Source organism: Mirounga angustirostris, unplaced genomic scaffold, assembly GCF_029215605.1.
Source record: "Mirounga angustirostris isolate CCGP_5_RB_7025 unplaced genomic scaffold, mMirAng1.0.hap1 SCAF_7, whole genome shotgun sequence".
NCBI lineage: Eukaryota > Metazoa > Chordata > Mammalia > Carnivora > Phocidae > Mirounga > Mirounga angustirostris.
The window spans coordinates 75,625,243-75,645,018 of NW_026991715.1; the positions used below are offsets into that span (position 1 = coordinate 75,625,243).

The following is a 19,776-nucleotide window of genomic DNA, read 5'->3' on the forward strand; positions in this document are numbered from 1 at the left end:
TGAAGAGGTTCAGTTAGCCCAAGAAGCAATAATTTGTACCTCAGAGATGGTTCTTGAGTGTAGAAAAGAAAGTATTTATGAGAAGTCTGAGTAGTGTGGATCATTTTATTCTTTTATCAGGTTCACATTAAAATAGCTGCATCGCATGTTAGATTTAATTGGATGAATTTTCCAGAGCATACAACTTGTTTCTATGCCATATTTATACAAGACCAGCAATCTTTTATAACATTTGCCGAAGACTTACGTAAATGGCTGAAAATTGTCCCTCTGTTTATAGTGCATTTGAAGTTGGAAGATAAGAATGTGGCACAGATTTAAAAATAAAAGAAGACTTGGAGGAAATAGATGATTTGATGTGATAGTAGTAGATCTTTACATAGGAAGATACACACAGTCTATCTTGGTTTTAATTTTCTATCTTAAAAAATAAAAGTTATGATTTTAATAATGTTGCAGAACACATTAAACCATGACTTAGGTTTCATAACATATGTAGATTGGTTTTTAGAATTTCTGACAGTGACCAACTTTTTTTTCCCTTGGGGACATTAAAACATACTCCCTATCATGTCTTTGCTCCTCTTTACCCCCAACATCTGTGCCATTTTTCCTTAGAGGAGGTATAAGAGACCATCGAAAGACTTATCCAGGGGCTTATTCTTATAGTTCCTAAGTCTCAGTGCTTTATTATAGTGCAGATTCTATATGCTTTTTAGTATAGATATGCTAAATTTACCATAATCCATTGTCCTCTATGTCAAAAGTCAAGGAAAGATCTAATAACCATCAACAATCTTACGTTGCTCTTGAACAATGCAACCTTGAAGATCATATGAAATGTATTTTTTTTTTAAGATTTTATTTATTTGAGAGAGAGAGAGAGAGCATGTGCGGGCACAAACAGGGAGAGGCAGGGAGGGAGAGAGAAAGGGGGCAGCAGACTCCCTGCTGAGCAAGGAGCCGACATGACACGGGGTTCAATCCCAGGACCCTGGGATCATGACCAGAGCTGAAGGCAGACGCTTAACTGACTGAGCCACCCAGGTGCCCCTATGAAATGTATTTTTAAAAACTGAAAAGAAGGGTGCAGTTTAAGAAAAATTAAACCAGATATAAGTATCTCTAATGACTATGGGAAATTATCCAACTTATATAAAATCATCACTGCAATTTACAAAAGGAATTATTCCCACATTTGAAGTACTAATGAATACTAATCTTTATTAGTGCTAATTTACTTTCGATTGTCTTATTAAGTATTTGTTTTTATCCACTAGAATTAACCAGTATTAATTCCAGACAATGTAATCGTAAGCCAAGTGACTTGGTTCATTTCAACTTAAAAAAATTACTTTTCTTTTTAATCAAACAGTACTTTTTCCAAAATGGCCTAGCAGAGTAAAAAGTAAAAATTCCGAGATTAAATATTAGCCAGGAATTTTCTAACTTGCATGACATCAATGGCAAATGGTATACATACACACACACACACACACAGATATATTCTAAATTAATATACAGTATACCTGAGTTGCTTAAAGATAATTAAATTTCACTTTTTTCCCCTCAAGACTTTGTTAAGAGGTAGAGAAAATATCAATGTTGAAAAGGAAATTGAGGTCAGAAATAATTGATGCCCACAGCTTTTTTCCTCTACTGCCTTTTCCTCTACTTGCTCATAATAGAGGCCATACATTCTTTAAATATTAATTGAAACATTGACAATAGAGATTGCTCCTAAAAGATGTTTTCCTGAAATTAAAATCCTATATTGTTCTCTTTTTTATAGAAATGAGTTCATTATATGTTTTGATGAATCTCAAACATACTAGAAGTTATTTGATACTTTTCAATGCTTTTGAGTAGTATTAATATAAAATACAATATGAGTGTTTTTAAAGAAATCATTTTCTTAGCACTAATGCACCCAAGGTATTTGTTGAGTTTAGCACATTTAGAAACAAATGGTTAAATATCAGCAGGTTACTTCAGCTACAACCAAAAGTGTATTGATAGAATTAGTGCTGCTTAATAATGGGTGCTGATTATTTTCAGTGCAACTACAAGACCCCACGTCAATGTTACAATAGTCTTGACCTTTTCAGAAAGTCTGCTTATACATGAAAGGATCACAATGTATTTGGGGGGAAGCAAATCCCTTTTCTGGTGCACAAGCCATAATGATCAAATATGGTTGTTCTTATTTCTTAGATCTAATTGCCATTCCTGACTTTGAGTCTGGAGCCATGGAAAATTGGGGCCTCATCACATATGAAGAGACATCACTGCTCTTTGATACTAAGACTTCTTCTGCTTCTGATCAACTATGGGTCACCAAAGTCATAGCCCATGAACTAGCACACCAGGTACCTGACTGTCATGACATTCTCTTAGAATCAATCCAAAAAGGCATTGTACAGGTCACCAGTGGGCTTCCTGAAACAACATAAAATTATATCCTCTTACCCTTAGGGGGGACCTTGGAGACTATCAAACCAAGCACAGTATGTCAAGTAGCAGAGATCTCAATCTCTAGATCACAATCTCTAGACAGGAGTTTTATCACAAGAGAAGTGGCCACTGTATCCTCTAAAACTCTTCAAGGCAAAGCCTTCTGATGTATTTTAGTAAGAAAGGTATGGATTATGCAGATGGATAGGGCACAGAATTGGAAACCATACAAGGAAAGATTTCTATTAAAAAATATTTCTCTGTATACTCCCTAGTCTAGGGCATAATCAATCTCCCTTCAGTTGGAACATGTCATTATATGGCCATAGCGAGTACTTCAAGTCCAAGTACTTATGGGCTGCTGACCCTAGACACATTACCTAACTCTCTAAACTTTAATGTCTTCATCTATAAAATTAAATTAATAATAGTTCCTCCTTCTTGAAACTGCTGTGAAGAATTACAGATAAGTGTCTGTGCCTGTCACACTCAATAAGTGTGAGTTATTGGTGATGGCAGCAATGATCTCTGCTACTGCTATCATTTCCTGCAGGCTAAGATTTCCAAGGCCTATCTATCACACTGTATTAGATGCAAATATGGTACTGTAAAACTAACTCTGTAGATATCATAGACTATTTCCACTCTATTTCATTTCTGAAAATCCCTAGTAACACAGTGAATTGTTAAGGGCCCCAGAAATTCTCTTTCACCACGTAGACAAATATCATTTTATTGTATTTACTAGAAGCTAGTAATATCTTATTTTTCATTTTTAACTTTATCCCTTATCATTATTATAATAGTAAGTTGGATTTTATTTAAGCAGTGAACTAAGTGCCCAATTACACAGGAACCATGCTCAGCACTGTACTCGAAGAACATATGTGTGGCTTCCTCTGGTTTAGAATCTCCCCACTGGCTCATTTCAGGGCTTTTGATCACTAGTCACTGGTAGCTCTAAAGCACTTGACTGAATCTGGGGATTTCTAATCTTTCTACTGAATGTTTATAGGGAAATTGTTGGAGAACTCTACCTCTGAGACTCCTCTGGCCCTCCTTTTATAGCTTCTCTTTCATGGAGATGCAGAGTCTGGGGCTGAAGCAGCCGGCAGAAGTGGAATTTTTGTCTTGACTATTTTGTCTCCCCCACTGATCTCAATACGACCATTTACTCCAACAAAGACTCCCAATGCCAACTGAGTGGGTCAGGAGTCCATAGCATGCCATACCAAGTACCCAAGATGAAGCCCTTCTCCACCTCCCCAGCCTCATCTCTTACCAACACCGTAAGCTTTAGCTATCCTAGACTGTCTGCCATTTCTGAATGTGCCAGGCTGTGTTGCTCCCCTGTGCTTTTGCTCCTGCTACTTAATCTGCCTAGAGCACACACTATTCCCAACATACCTGAGGGCCCTTTGCAAGACTCAAGAAACTAATCCTTTCTTAACTAACTTACGCACTTTCCCAGAAGAACTTATTTTTAACTCCTGGAATCCTCTCTATCCTTTGTGCAGGCATTGATCATAGCACCATAATGTTTTATTGCATTTATCTATCAGTTGACGTCCATCATTTGAATTGGGGCAGAGGCTGTATTATATATATCTTTATATTTCTAACATATGGCATGTTGCCAGGAATGTAGTAGATTCTCAATAGATATTTATTGAATGAATGAATAAACCACTCTTACTAACTGGTGAAGTTACCAAAATTAGCTCAACTTGTATTTTTCGTATTCATCACTTCTCAAAATAAGGAAACACCTCCCATCCTTTCTCACAGATGCCCTCAGGAAGATTGGTGCCCGCTTGTAAAATGATCTGAGGGTTGTCAGAAAAGAAATAGAGCTTAAACAGTTGCTAGAAGCTACACATCTAGCTATAACTATAAGAAGTCTCTTTTGAATCTTAGAGTCTTTTTGTTTAATTTCCCATCCCTCTGGAGATTGCAACCCTGAAACAGATAAATTAGATGGATAATATTGGGCATATAGGCTAAATAATATACAAAAGTACATGAAAAAGTAGTAATGCTTAAAACCAGTGTTACAGATCAAATATAGGTCAAAGGTAAATTGCTATTTAGATTTCCTTTTGCATCCTGTTAATTTTATTTATGTATAATTAAAATCTCAGAACTTTATTCACTTCAGTGTCCAGGTTAATCCCTGGAAGGAAGTCAGAGCAAAAGTTAACAACTAAATTCCCTCATCAGTAATACTATGTAGCAATCAGAGTCCTAGAATTCTTATGATTCTCTTAAATACCTGCTACTTAATATAAAGAAGTGAACTCACCGAAGATATTTTGGCTTATATTTCTCCTAAGACCATCACCATAAATCAAGGACAAGGTGAGATTGTACTTACCCCATAAAAGGTTTTATTTTCTTCCTTAATATTAAATCTAATAGCTAGGAAATGTTGGGAGAGTAAAATGGAAGTTGGAGAGTTGGGGACTACAAGGACACAAAAGAAAGAAAAGTAAAAAAAGAAGCAAAAATGTGGTGGTGAGAAGAGAAGGCAAAGAAATCAGTAGAAGGAAGTTGTACAGAGAAAAAAAGGTAACAGAGAGTGGAAAGGCCTTAACCACTGAAAGAAGGAAGTTAGCATCCATTGTATTTTTTGCTACAGTTAATAATTTTTTATGTTTGTTTAATTTCTTTTCTTAAGATTTATTTATTTATTTAAGAGAGAGAGAGAGAGAGAGAGTGCGCATGTGCAAGAGCTGGGAGGAAGGGCAGAGGAAGAGAGAAAATCTCAAACAGACTCCCCGATGAGTGCAGAGCAGAGCAGAATGTGGGGCCCCAACTCACAACTCTGAGATTTTGACCTGAGCTGCAATCACAAGTCCCATGTTCAACCAACTGAGCCACCCAGGTGCCCCAATATTTGTTTAATTTCTAATAACATTGAGTCTTTGCTTCCTAGTGGTTTGGCAACCTGGTTACAATGGAATGGTGGAATGATATTTGGCTCAATGAAGGTTTTGCAACATACATGGAACTCATCTCTGTTAATGCCACATATCCAGAGCTACAATCTGTAAGTTTACAATTTTGTATGTCATACCACATACACAATTCAGCCCATAACATAAATCTCTCACCCAAAAATCTATGGACAGAGAGCTCAAATAGCACAAATATACAGCTGTGTATGTGAGGTGAGAGAAAAGAAAATCGCTGTCCATATACAATGATATAGGACAAAATGGTGCCCATAGCTAGAGATCCTGTGGAGAGTTCTTGGCATGTCACCTGAAAATTAAGCATAACTGGGGCATGCTCCTCTAGAATTTTCAAAAGGCCTATTCACTTCCCCAAAATGTATGAAAAGATTTTTTTCAAACACGTCTTTTTCTTTAGGCATAAAGAGTCTAAACACTACCTATCAAGGTGGTTTGTAATGGTTACTTAGCTCTTTGGGGTAGGCATTTGGTCCAGTATGGTACAGACAGACATGGATTCAGAGTCAGGATCTTCATATTTGCTATGTGTTGAATCCATGGTGTAATCCCAAAGCTTCATATATTCTCACTTCTAAAGTGCACATAATGCATCTACTTTGCAGGGTGTTGACAGGATCACAGATGATAGATGTAAGGTCCTGGCACATAGCAAATGTTCACTAAATGGGAACCATTTTTTTTCTCTATCCAAGGGCCTGGTACATGGTAAACATTCAAACAATGTCTGAAGGAATGTTGGATTTATACCTTTATGAAGTAGAGAATGGGTGGCAGGGGAATATAGATGGGGAAAGAAACTTACAATCAATTGTAAGAAATATTGTTTGACTACTTCTACGAATATCTTCCTAAGCCTACTGTGTTTTCTTTTGCTTTGAAAGTTTCAAACTGAAAGTGAAAAAAATTTTTTCCCTCTTTAGGATGATGCTTTTTTGGATGTGTGTTTTGCAGTAATTAAAAAAGATTCATTAAATTCATCCCGTCCTATCTCCAATCAAGCAGAAACTCCTACTCAGATAGCGGAAATGTTTGATGCAGTTTCCTATAACAAGGTAGTAACTGCTGTGGGCAGGTGGGAGCTCTGCTTTCAGGAGAAATATAACAAGGCTTGTAAGATCAGCAGTTGAACTTAATTGGTTGCAGGTTACCACCACTTGTTCTATGTTTCTTGTATTTGATGTTCATTTTTCAGACATTACGCATGTTCCATAAGATTTAAGCTTCCTTTAAAAACAAATCATACAACCTTTTTCTTTATCTTCTTTTTTTGTTTGTTGTCTTTCTTTCTTTATTTTTTAAGGGAGCTTGTATTTTGAATATGCTCAAGGATTTTCTGAATGAGGAGAAATTCCACAAAGGAATTATTTACTACTTAAAGAGGTTCAGTTATGGAAATGCTAAAAATGATGATTTGTGGAGCAGTCTGTCAAATGTAAGTCATATACTGGGTAACAGAAACTGTTGTTGAGCCTAAAATGTAACAGGCTAATTGTGAAGGTTTATAAATAGTTGTACTGTCAGCCAACCAATATCTCTTCCACTTTCTACACTGCCAGGGTCCATAGAAGGCAACATGTTCCTTTTCCCTCTGGCACCACACTAAACCAGGATGCCACCCATCATGGGATAGTCACAGGCCTCTGATATCTGGTCTCCTTCTCTTTGGTTCCCTTCTATAGTTAACCTGATACTTTTATCTCCCCATTTTCCAAAATCTTTAATGACTTTGTAATTCCTGCCATGAATATCTAATCTTCCCTGCCCAAATTTTAAGGTTGAACTCTACCTTCTCAACTTTATTGCCCAGCAGCTATTCTCCATTGCATGAGACACATCTTCTCCCTCAGAGGAAGAAATCCTACTCAATCCTTATGTCATCACGTTTTTGTTTTGAGGGCTCTTGCTACCTGAAATGCACTTTTTTTCTTGCCATCCATCTTTTGAGTTCTAGCTGAGATTTTACCTCCTCCTTACAGACTACTCCACCCCTCAGTGTTTTGCCTTTCTGCTCAATACCTAGAAGCGCATTTATGAATCTGTTCTACACAGTGACATTCTCTTTTATTAGTTTATAATGGTTCAGTAATAACAATGGTGAGACTAATAAAATTTGCTTAAGAACAAGAATCATATCTATTCTTTTTTTTAATGCCACAGCACCTAGCATTGTGATTAATAAACAATTAATTGTTAATTAGGGAACTCTTGGTCTCTTTGTCATTGGGATTCATGTAGTATAATAGGTAAAACAAAGAAAACATGCAGTCAACTCAGAGGATTCTAATAATTATTAAAATATTCTTAAATTTTCAACTGTGAGTAAAATAATCTTTCACAGAATTATTGGACTGGCAGGGCTCATACAGGTAGACAAACCCTAAGCCATTGTAGACAGAAGGGGTCCTCTCTTCCTTATAAGCACTTATGGCCCGGGGACAGTCATAATATTGTTCAATATTTACATAGCACGTAATAGTTTAAAATGATATTTCAAGTGCATTATCTCATTTGATTTTTTTAATGCTCTTATAAAGTCTGAACCCTCGTGGTCTAATAATTTATGTGTGATTTTGTAGTCAAAGTCATTAAACATTTTTTCAACATAGCTCAAATCTTTTGTTCACATTTCTTGAAAATCATAAAAGGGACTGAAATACACAGTCCTTAATACAACCTATATAAGTGCTCTTTATCCGTTTCCATCACCTCCTGCTGACAATCTAGATGCTCTCTCTCCAGAGTCCTCCTAAACTTCTCAACAAGCCTCACATTGCTTTTCTCTCTCATCCCTCACTTTCCCCCTCTCATTTGCTTTGTGTGTGTGTGTGTGTGTGTGTGTGTGTGTGTGTGTAGACATTAACCTTGCCTTTCTTCAACAAGGAACAATCTGTCTTTGGTGTGCATAGTGGGTATTGGGGGGATATTAAAGGAGAAATTTGGCCAACAATTGCAGGATTCTTTTAGGCCAACTGTGAATATTCCTATGTTAATTTTTGTCATATCATGCTTATTAGCTATCTCAAGAAGAAGGTAGGCATTCTTGCCCCATTTTATAGGTGGGAAAAATAATACTGAGGGAGAGATTGGCGCCAAGGTTATATATACACCATGCCATGATGGAACCAGTACTTGAGATCTACCTTCTGATTCCAAGTTCAGTATTTATTTTCTTAATTACATCACAGCTTCTTCCTAGTTATCAGGAAAGTCTCCCATCTAACCTTTCCCTAAAGGTCCTCAGGTCTAGTTGACCACTTTCTTTTTTTTTTTTTTTAAAGATTTTATTTATTAAAAAAAAAAAGATTTTATTTATTTATTTGAGACAGAGAGAATGAGAGAGATAGAGAGCACATGAGAGGGGGGAGGGTCAGAGGGAGAAGCAGGCTCCCTGCCGAGCAGGAAGCCCGATGCGGGACTCGATCCCGGGACTCCAGGATCATGACCTGAGCCGAAGGCAGTCGCTTAACCAACTGAGCCACCCAGGCGCCCTAGTTGACCACTTTCTGATGCCAACTGAAACTGTGGTATGAAAATGATAAATTCCTGTAAATATCTTACTCAGCACTGTGTCATGTAACATCATTTCTAATACATGTCAATAGCAAATTGGGAATTAGAGGAATTCTTTGTTGTTATTTTTCATAAAATCATTTAAAAGCATTTGAGAGCCTTGAAAAGTGTGTTATTTTTCCATTTATAGTTCCCCTTAAGCATTAAGTCTTAGTTATTTAAGGGTTGATTGACAAGTGGTTGATTTGCTTAGGTCTCATTTTAATTCTGAATTCAAAAGTTATTATTCTCTTTATATGCTACTGTGGTAGTCATTGGGAATGCCCAGGTAAGCAAAGGCATTCCCTCTCCCCAATCAAGGGATTTGTGATACAGTAGGAGAAGGTTAGTACTAGACACAGTTGCCTAAATGCTAAACAGGGGCATGAGTAGGATGCCCAATAAAAGAATAAAGTAGGACCTTTCCCAGAGGAAAGAGAAGAAATGAAAGAAAAATTCAACAAACTAATTTTTAAAACAGTTATTCTACTACATTGTACTTCTTTAGAAAACTTGAAATATATGCGTGTATATATATGTATACACACATATATAAATTTAATTGATCTAGACAGACATGGTAAGGAGCATAGCAATTCATGAAAATGAAAAAAAAAGGCAAAAAAAAGGCATCTTTGCAGTGACTATAGGAAATCCACAAAAATTACTTTTTGTTTTATGTATGTAAGTAAGTTTGTGGATTTCCTATGGTCACTACAGAGATGCTTTTTTTTTTTTTTTCCATTTTCATGAATTGCTGTGCTCCATACCATGTCTGGATCAATTAAATTTTCATACAGCTATTAAATGTCTACATTCATGTCTAATATGCATGTTTAGCCAACTATCAGTACCCAAATGGTGGTGTTCTTCCATTCTTGTTTTATAGAGCTGTCTAGGTGATTTTACATCTGGTGAATTTTGTTATTCTGATTCCAAGATGACAAGCAATACAGTAAGTATAAAGAAACTTATAGAGTAGAAGAGGTCTGGGGCATCACATACCCAAAGTGAGTATGTAGATGAGCCTAACTGTCTCTTTATTTTTTTAAAGATTTATTTATTTATTAGAGAGAGAGAGTGCTAGAGTGGGGGGAGGGGCAGAGGGAGAGAATCTTCAAGCAGGCTCCCCATTCAGGGGGGAGCCTGACGTGGGGCTCCATCCGATCCCCTGACCCAAGAGATCATGACCTGAGCTGAAACCAAGAGTTGGACATTTAACTGACTGAGCCACCCAGGTGCCCCATCAACTGTCCCTTTAAATAACTGGAAAGGAAGAGAGTTCCACAATTTTCCTTGAAACAAAGTTGACTGAAAAAGGAATGTTCAGGCCATTTAGGGGGATGATGCTGTTACTACTATATTTTTGTTGTTATAATTCAGCTTTCCCACAACCCCACTGCTAGCTAAAAATATCTCAGCTCAGAATTCCTCTGCGTGGTTAGAGGATGCATTGGCATCCTCCAGGCTCAGAAAGATGCCAAAGCAAGTATGTTAGGTTTGGAAATATAGTGAATGGTTTTCTTGAGGTCCCATCTTTTTGTTTACTTCTGGGAAGTTAGTGGACCACTTTAGTAGAGAAGAAAGAAAAGTCACCATGAAAGAAAAGGGGAACTCTTTTTAAAAAGAGTCACGGTAATCCCATAAATTGTAGTTTTTAAAGGAAGATTCAGCATAATCCAGTGGTCAGAAATCCATAACAGAAGCTAGGAAGCTAGAGGTTTTGTTCTCCATTCAATAGACATGTATTGATATAGTTCTTTTGGAATATTTAACGCTCCCCTAAAGATAGACATTTCTCTCCTAAACACCTCCACTCCACTGTTCTTAGAATGGAGAGGTGGGTTTTTGTTTTTCCTGTTTTGTTTTTTTGTGTTTTGTTTTGTTTTGTTTTTTAAATGGAGCAGGGGGGAGGCTCCAGGCTCAAGCAAGGCCTTCCTCTGGGACTTTGCCACCACATGTTAACCCTCTAGCTGCCGCACACATCCCTCCTTCAGTTAACTTGCATGCAGAGAGCTGCGCTGGGGCAGCCCTGCTCCCGTTCCAGCCCCTAGGTGACAGCGGGAAGCCTCCCCTCTTCCTCCTCAAGCCTGGTTTCTGGCATCCAAGGAGATCTGCGTTTCTGCTCTCCTCTGTCTCGAGTCACCAAAGTCACTTGTCATTTCAGCTCGCCTTCCTGGGGAAAACGTGGAGGTCAAGGAGATGATGACGACGTGGACTCAGCAGAAAGGAATCGCCCTGGTGGTGGTTACACGAGAAGGGCGTTCCCTCAGGCTGCAGCAGGAGCGCTTCCTGAGCGGTGTTTTCAAAGAGGACCCTGAATGGAGGGCCCTGCAGGAGAGGTGGCTGCTTTTCTTCTCTTCGCCTGGGTCACTTCATCTCAGCTTGCTCCTTGTTCCATTAGCTTTCTTTCAGTTTCTCTGGCAACGTGGTGGATGCTCTTTCTACACGGGAATCAGAGGCCCGAGCGAGCCTTGACAACAGACTTAAGGAGCTTCGGGCGGGCCCCGACGGCCTTGCCGCGCAGCTCTGCTCTTAGTAATTCCGCAGCAGCCGCTCAGCTCTGATGCAGAGCGCGGTCAGTTTATATTTCTCTTGAAATATGTCCTACTCTTTTCCATCCTCGATTTCTGGGGCCTCATAGTTGTGAGACTAGCGCATACCTAGAAAGTGTTAGGACAGCTACCCGTCTTATCAGAAGAGAGAATATATCCCCTAGGCAGTGAGTTACCTTCCTGTGAATCCTGTGAATTAAACCTCTTGTGGCCTTTTGTTTTTCAGTAACTGACCATAAACGGGATGTCTTAAAACATATGATGTGTCATGGTAATAATGAAAGTAAATCCAATGAACCGTACTATCATCTCGTTCACCAGCCTATCCTAAGAAGACGCGTTCAAGGCGTTACTAAAATCAAGAAACACAACACTGTCCACATTTCTCTGATCTATTAGTTCTATCCATGAGATGAAGGAGGACAATTTTAAATGAAATAATACAAGTGCATCTGTACTGGCTCTTACGATTGTTATTTCTTTTTCTAGGGATGTTATCTGTCTAACAACAATTGTAGAAGTTTTCTGAGAATCAGAAGCAAATTCAGGGTCTTTAACACAGAGAATATATTGTTTTTCTTTTCTATTTGGTCAGTTGCCTGTTTCCAATCCAACAGCAACTGTTATGCCACTTCTCTGTGTACACATCATTTCATTTTTCTGTGTGCCCTTCTGAAGTCTGAACCTCAAAGAGCTTAAAACAATTTATATCTTGACAACACAGCCTGGAAAAAAAAATTTTTTTTTTAAAGATTTTATTTATTTGACAGAGAGAGACACAGCGAGAGAGGGGAACACAAGCAGGGGGAGGGGGAGAGGGAGAAGCAGGCTCCCGGCCGAGCAGGGAGCCCGACGTGGGGCTCGATCCCAGGACTCTGGAATCATGACCTGAGCCGAAGGCAGACGCTTAACGACTGAGCCACCCAGGCGCCCCCACAGCCTGGAAAATTTAATGTTTGATTCGTTACTGGGAAGGCGGGATTCACGCTTTTGTAATTTATCAGAATGTCACGATGGAGTTCAATGGTGTGGATGGGCCAGGATAACAAATATCTATTACAATGATGATCTATTACAAAACACATCAATGTAATACCGAGGCAGTATTTAGATGATTCTTATAAAATTCTTACTGTCCAAGTCATGCCTATCCAAACTCATGAAATGCTACTCTCCCTCTTTTACACTCCCAGCTATGTTTATTGGGAAAAAATTCCTTTCCTTCTGGAGCCAAGATCAATCCAGATCATTCTGTTAAATCTTGGCAATATCTATGTGTCCATTTTTACCTTTTTGTATAAATTTTTCAGTTGCTTTGTTAATTATCGGTACTTTACGGGTTGGCAGGTTGATTATCTCTTCTGACATTTAGCTAGATAAAGTCAGCATATGCTGTTTCTTTCATTGCTTTATATTTTACTGAAGACCAATAGGTACATTCTCAGTTATTCCTCTTTCTGTTTTATACCTGTTGGTATTTTCAAGCACATCATTTTACATGTGCATGATTACTATAGCTAATATGGCTTGGTGTGATAGAAGAAATGAATTCTAGAACCTGTTAGCAAGTCAAAAAAACACTAGCTGATTTCTGTTATTTACTGTAGTAAATAACATTTGAAAAGTAACCAGAGTACCATTGAAATTGGTCTTTTCTTCCAATCCATTCTGCTTTTCTGCTCCCTGGACTTGGCTGATCTACAGATCCTAGACTGTGGCTTTGGTGACCACTTACAGTTACTTACCAGTGCAGGCGTTGGGTGTGGGTGGCTTTGTTGAACAAAAAGATAAGTGGAAATCATACTGAGGTCAGATCTTTATCTCTTGAGGCTTTTCTTGAAGTTTTCTTTGGTTATTTGAATTAATATCAGGCCGCCAGAGTTTTTGGAAATATGAAAGGAAGATTGGATTTTTTTTTCTCTTGCTTAGAAGAAAACAATCAGCAGAATTTGTGGTATGAGATTTGGACAGCGGTGGCACAGATAATTGTGACAGAGCTCAACTAGGTATACATATAATCATATGGAAGAATTTTTGCATACTCAAGGATCTGCAAGTCTTAGCCTGTAAAATTTATAAGGCCACTGAAGGTGTGAAAGATGGGCCATTAGGTGCCTTTTACAGCCTATCCGAGTCTAACAGTGTGAACAGTAAAAGGGCCATTCATTTAGTCTGTAACAATCTCTATTTTCTGACATAGGTACCTCTGGCATATTCCACTGACCTACTCCACGAGTTCCTCTAATGTGATCCATAGACATGTTCTAAAATCAAGGACAGGTAATGAACTCATTAGCCAAACAGGTGTTTCAATTCTGAAATTAAACATGTTCTGGGTTATTTGGAGGAAAGGTACTATAAGTAAATCTCATAATAAAAGATTCATATTCGGGGAAGTTCTTATTTCTCCATTTATTAGTTACTAAAAGAGCCCTTTAGTTGGAAAATTTGAATTTTCTATTCAGTGGGAAGTTTCCTTTGTGCTTTTAGCATTTAGAGATAGGCTTGTATTTATATCAAGAAATGATGGCTTTCTATCTTATATCTCTTAAAAACTACTAACCCAATGCTTATGCCACAAGGCAAAAATATGTATTGGAAAAAAGCATGCACTTTGGAACGAATTGGCCCTGGATTCAACTCCTCACTATGTCACCTATTAGATGTGTGACCCCAAGAAAATTTCTTTACTCCTCCTGAGCTTCAATTTTCTCATCTTATTTTGAATGGGGACTAGGTCTCACAGAACTATTGAGAGAATATGATAATGTTATTTTTACCACATTGTATAGTGTCTGTCATATTAAAAATATATAATATAATTTTAATTTCTCTTTTGAACACCTCACTGAAATGTGAGAGGGTTTCCATCATAATGTCATGTTCAACCTGGAATCCTTATTTCATCCAAAATGAGGACTAGACCAATGGATCATCTATTTACATATGCATATTTCAGTGACCAGTAACAAGGCCACAAATGAATTAAGTCAAATTCCAATCATGCTTATCATCTGGTTAACTGGGACTCTTAGACCTGCAGAGACTGCTTTTGAGAACAAATTTAGCAGCCCTTTTCCTATGAATTAACTTATTTGTCAATTTAATAAGACCATAATCCACAAAAAGATCCATTCAGTAGACTATGAAAATGAATATCATAATGATTCTCTCAAAACTTTGTGTCTTCCCACTGATTAATTAGTAATAGCATGAGAACTAACAGTTTTGGAGATGTCCTGGTATGTATGCTGATAACAAAATGCTATGCCAATTTCCTCCTCCTAGATACTCTGGAATTATCTGAAAATACCAGTTGGGTGAAATTCAATGTGGACTCAAATGGCTACTACATTGTCCACTATGAGGGGCACGGATGGGACCAACTTATTACACAGCTGAATCAGAACCACACACTTCTCAGACCTAAGGACAGACTAGGTCTGATTCATGATGCATTTCAGCTAGTAAGGTAATGCAAAATTTCATCTGATTTCACAGGAAATAACTTATTCATAACCAGATATGCTAGATTTCAAAATTAAATATTCAGTGTTGGTCATTTGTATGAGATGGATCTGAATGAAGGTCAAATACTGGCCACTTAGACCAAAGCCTACCTACTGATAAGGTGTTTTGACCCATACAGTATTTAAACATGTAATCTGACATTTTAAAATGTGGGGAAATTTATATACAAATCCTGACTTCTGGAGTCTCTTTTGAAAGTGAGAAGATGTGGCAACTGTGGACCTTCATTTCCACATAGAGGAGGGTGCAGTGGCAGATCCTTCCTGAAGCCAGGCCTTCACTGTCCCATGCACCAAAGTCCCAAATGGTACATGAGTGGCCTGTTTCACTCACTTAGGTTGAGCATTTAAGCATTTAAGCTTTTGACTCCAGGTTTAAAATTTAGGTGAGTAGCTTGTGGTTTCACCAAATACCTATGTAATCTGTTGAACAAAAAGTGCAATATAGTCTTTTTAAAAAAAAATTTATTGTTATGTTAATCACCATACATTACATCATTAGTTTTTGATGTAGTGTTCCATGATTCATTGTTTGCCTGTAACACCCAGTACTCCATTCAATACGTGCCCTCTTTAATACCCATCACCAGGCTAACCCATCCTCCCACCCCTCCTCCCCTCTAGAACCCTCAGTTTGTTTCTCAGAGTCCATAGTCTCTCATGGTTCATCTCCCCCTCCGATTTCCCCACCTTCAATTTTTCCCTTCCTACTATTTTCTTTTTTTTTTAACATATAATGTATTATTTGTTTCAGAGGTACAGGTCTGTGATTCAATAGTCCTCCACAATTCACAGCGCTCACCATAGCACATACCCTCCCCAATGTCTATCACCCAGCCGCCCCAATCCTCCCACCCCCCACCACTCCAGCAACCCTCAGTTCGTTTCCTGAGATTAAGAATTCCTCCTATCAGTGAGATCATATGATACATGTCTTTCTCTGACTGACTTATTTCGCTCCGCATAATACCCTCCAGTTGCATCCACATCGCTGCAAATGGCAAGATTTCATTCCTTTTAATGACTGCATAATATTCCATTGTATATATATACCACCTCTTCTTTATCCATTCATCTGTCCATGGACATCTGGGCTCTTTCCATAGTTTGGCTATTGTGGACATTGCTGTTATAAACATCGGGGTGCACATACCCCTTCGGATCCCTACATTTGTATCTTTGGGGTAAATACCCAGTAGTGCAATTGCTGGGTCATGTGGTAGCTCTATTTTCAACTTTTTGAGGAACCTCCATACTGTTTTCCAGAGTGGCTGCCCCAGCTTGCATTCCCACCAACAGTGTAGGAGGGTTCCCCTTTCTCCGCATCCCCGCCAACATCTTTCATTTCCTGACTTGTTAATTTTAGCCATTCTGACTGGTGTGAGGTGGTATCTCACTGAGGTTTTGATTTGGATTTCCCTGATGCTGAGCAATGTTGAGCACTTTTTCATGTGTCTGTTGGCCATTTGGATATCTTTTTTGGAAAAATGTCTGTACATGTCTTCTGCCCATTTCTTGATTGGATTATCTGTTCTTTGGGTGTTGAGTTTGATAAGTTCTTTATAGATTTTGGATACTAGCCCTTTATCTGATATGTCATTTGCAAATATCTTCTCCCATTCTGTCGGTTGTCTTTTGGCTTTGTTGATTGTTTCTTCTGCCGTGCAAAAGCTTTTTATCTTGATGAAGTCCCAATAGTTCATTTTTGCCCTTGCTTCCCTTGCCTTTGGCAATGTTTCTAGGGAGAAGTTGCTGTGGCTGAGGTCGAAGAGGTTGCTGCTGTGTTCTCCTTTAGGATTTTGATGGACTCTGTCTCACATTTAGGTCTTTCAACCATTTGGAGTCTATTTTTGTGTGTGGTATAAAGAAATGGTCCAGTTTTATTCTTCTGCATATGGCTGTCCAATTTTCCCAACACCATTTGTTGAAGAGACTGTCTTTTTTCCATTGGACATTCTTCCCTGCTTTGTCGAAGATTAGTTGACCATAGAGTTAAGGGTCCGTTTCTGGGCTCTCTATTCTGTTCCATTGATCTATGTGTCTGTTTTTGTGCCAGTACCATACTGTCTTGATGATTACGGCTTTGTAATAGAGCTTGAGGACTGGAATTGTGATGTCACCAGCTTTGATTTTCTTTTTCAACATTCCTCTGGCTATTCGGGGTCTTTCCTGGTTCCATACAAATTTTAGGATTATTTGTTCCATTTCATTGAAAAAAGTTGATGGTATTTTGATAGGGATTTCATTAAATGTATAGATTGCTCTAGGTAGCATTGACATCTTCACAATCTTTGCTCTTCCAATCCATGAGCATGGAATCTTTTTCCATTTCTTTGTGTCTTCTTCAATTTCTTTCATGAGTATTTTATAGTTTTCTGAGTACAGATTCTTTGCCTCTTTGGTTAGATTTATTCCTAGGTATCTTATGGTTTGCGGTGCAATTATAAATGGAATTGACTCCTTAATTTCTCTTTCTTCTGTCTTGGTGGTGGTGTATAGGAATGCCACTGATTTCTGTGCATTGATTTTATATCCTGCCACTTTACTGAATTCCTATATGAGTTCTAGCAGTTTTGGGGTGGAGTCTTTTGGGTTTTCCACATAAAGTATCATATCATCTGCAAAGAGTGAGAGTTTGACTTCTTCTTTGATGATTTGGATGCCTTTTATTTCTTTTTGTTGTCTGATTGCTGTGCCTAGGACTTCTAGTACTATGTTGAATAGCAGTGGTGATAGTGGACATCCCTGTTGTGTTCCTGACCATAGGGGAAAAGCTCTCAGTTTTTCCCCATTGAGAATGATACTTGCTGTGGGTTTTTCATAGATGGCTTTCATGATATTGAGGTATGTATCCTCTATCCCTATACTCTGAAGAGTTTTGATCAAGAAAGGATGCTGTACTTTGTCAAATGCTTTTTCTGCATCTATTGAGAGGATCATATGATTCTTGTTCTTTCTTTCATTAATGTATTGTATCACAGTGATTGATTTGTGGATGTTGAACCAACCTTGCAGGCCAGGAATAAATCCCACTTGGTCGTGGTGAATAATCCTTTTAATGTACTGTTGGATCCTATTGGCTAGTATTTTGGTGAGAATTTTTGCATCCATGTTCATCAGGGATATTGGTCTCTAATTCTCCTTTTTGATGGGGTCTTTTTCTGGTTTGGGGATCAAGGTAATGGTGGCCTCATAAAATGAGTTTGGAAGTTTTCCTTCCATTTCTATTTTTTGGAACAGTTTCAGAAGAAAAGGTATTAATTCTTTTTTAAATGTTTGGTAGAATTTCCCTGGGAAGCCATCTGGCCCTGGGCTCTTGTTTGTTGGGAGATTTTTGATTACTGCTTCAATTTCCTTAGTGGTTATAGGTCTGTTCAGGTTTTCTATTTCTTCCTGGCTCAGTTTTGATAGTTTATACATCTCTAGGAATGCATCCATTTCTTCCAGCTTATCTAATTTGCTGGCATATAGTTGCTCATGATATGTTCTTATAATTGTTTGTATTTCTTTGGTGTTGGTTGTGATCTCTCTTCTTTCATTCATGATTTTATTTATTTGGGTCATTTCTCTTTTCTTCTTTATAAAATCTATTATAATTTTCATCTTTACAGTCAAGTGTAATATAGTCTTAACCTTTATGATTTTAAATGTTAAATCTAGTGCACAATCCATTCGTTCCTTTGTTCACACTGAAGAAATATGAAATTGAAAGGGAAATGAAGGAGGAATTGGCTACTTTTGTATATTCCTCCTTAGACTTTCCTGGAAAGACAAAGTGTTTTCTTTCTTTTCTCATTGATTATCAGCAGAATAATATGTAGACTAAATCAGGTCACAAGATCACCAATGGAAAAAAAATTGGGGATCAGGTGGAGTATTGTGCATTGTAAGCTTTTCCTATTCTGAGAATTACTATATTCATTTTATGCAGTGTGACATATTATTTCCTTTCAGATGTTTATCTAGGTCAAACTGAGTGAGAGTAACCAGCAGGACACCTTTCAGGAGAAGCTTCTCCGTACAACTACAGAATCTCTAGTTAGGAGAAAAGGAGAGATTGAAAGCTTAATCCTCAGCCCCACATGTCTCAGGAACACTGGTAGCAGAGCACATTGGAGGCCAGGATTGGCCAGGATGTGGCCATCCCACATCTGAGTGGATGGACACTTGATAGACTAGGTGAGAAGTAGGCCACGGTTCATTGAAGGAGGTCTGTCTGCTCAAAGGAGAAGCTCTGAGTAGATTGCAGAGAAGATAGATTAAAAATGTAAGAATACGAACACTGAAGAATATTGACAATTTAGCAAATGAAAGCCAATCTTTCAAGTAGTTGCAAAATCTTTTTTGCTCTTTCTAGCCAATAAATTTATGGGTTGTCTAAATTTAGCAGAAGGAACCCTACAGTTATTAATGAATCAGTGGAAAACAATAATATTTCTTCACTAGGTGGACAGGTTAATGAAGTTAATTAAGAGTACAAATTTTGGTTTAAAATAGATGACTCAAGTATTACCTCTTCAATTTTTGTTTGACCTTGGGCAAATTATCTAAACATTTCAAGCCTAAATTGTCTAGTCTTTAAAACTTCTCTAGTCTTTAAAATTCCAGCTTTAAATAATAATATCTAATATAAAGGCTTGTTTCAAGGATTGCATAAGATAATGCCGATAAAGCACTAAGCACAGTACCTGTTCAATAAATGTTAACTGTTGG

The 19,776-nt window shown here is 37.9% G+C and overlaps 1 protein-coding gene across 2 annotated transcripts in view; it reads left to right on the forward strand.

The window, feature by feature from the left end:
* ERAP2 (endoplasmic reticulum aminopeptidase 2) overlaps positions 1-19,776 on the forward strand; it is a 43,724-nt gene that overhangs the window by 13,439 nt on the left and 10,509 nt on the right. The window contains exons 5-12 of one of the 2 annotated variants that reach the window (XM_045899162.3): positions 2,215-2,369; positions 5,390-5,503; positions 6,350-6,481; positions 6,730-6,861; positions 9,868-9,937; positions 11,146-11,320; positions 13,734-13,813; positions 14,822-15,005. In XM_045899162.3, coding sequence (XP_045755118.1) covers positions 2,215-2,369; positions 5,390-5,503; positions 6,350-6,481; positions 6,730-6,861; positions 9,868-9,937; positions 11,146-11,320; positions 13,734-13,813; positions 14,822-15,005 — 1,042 coding nt within the window. Of the gene's footprint in view, positions 1-2,214; positions 2,370-5,389; positions 5,504-6,349; positions 6,482-6,729; positions 6,862-9,867; positions 9,938-11,145; positions 11,321-13,733; positions 13,814-14,821; positions 15,006-19,776 lie in introns of those variants that run through there. The other variant, XM_064596418.1, reaches the window with a different exon arrangement.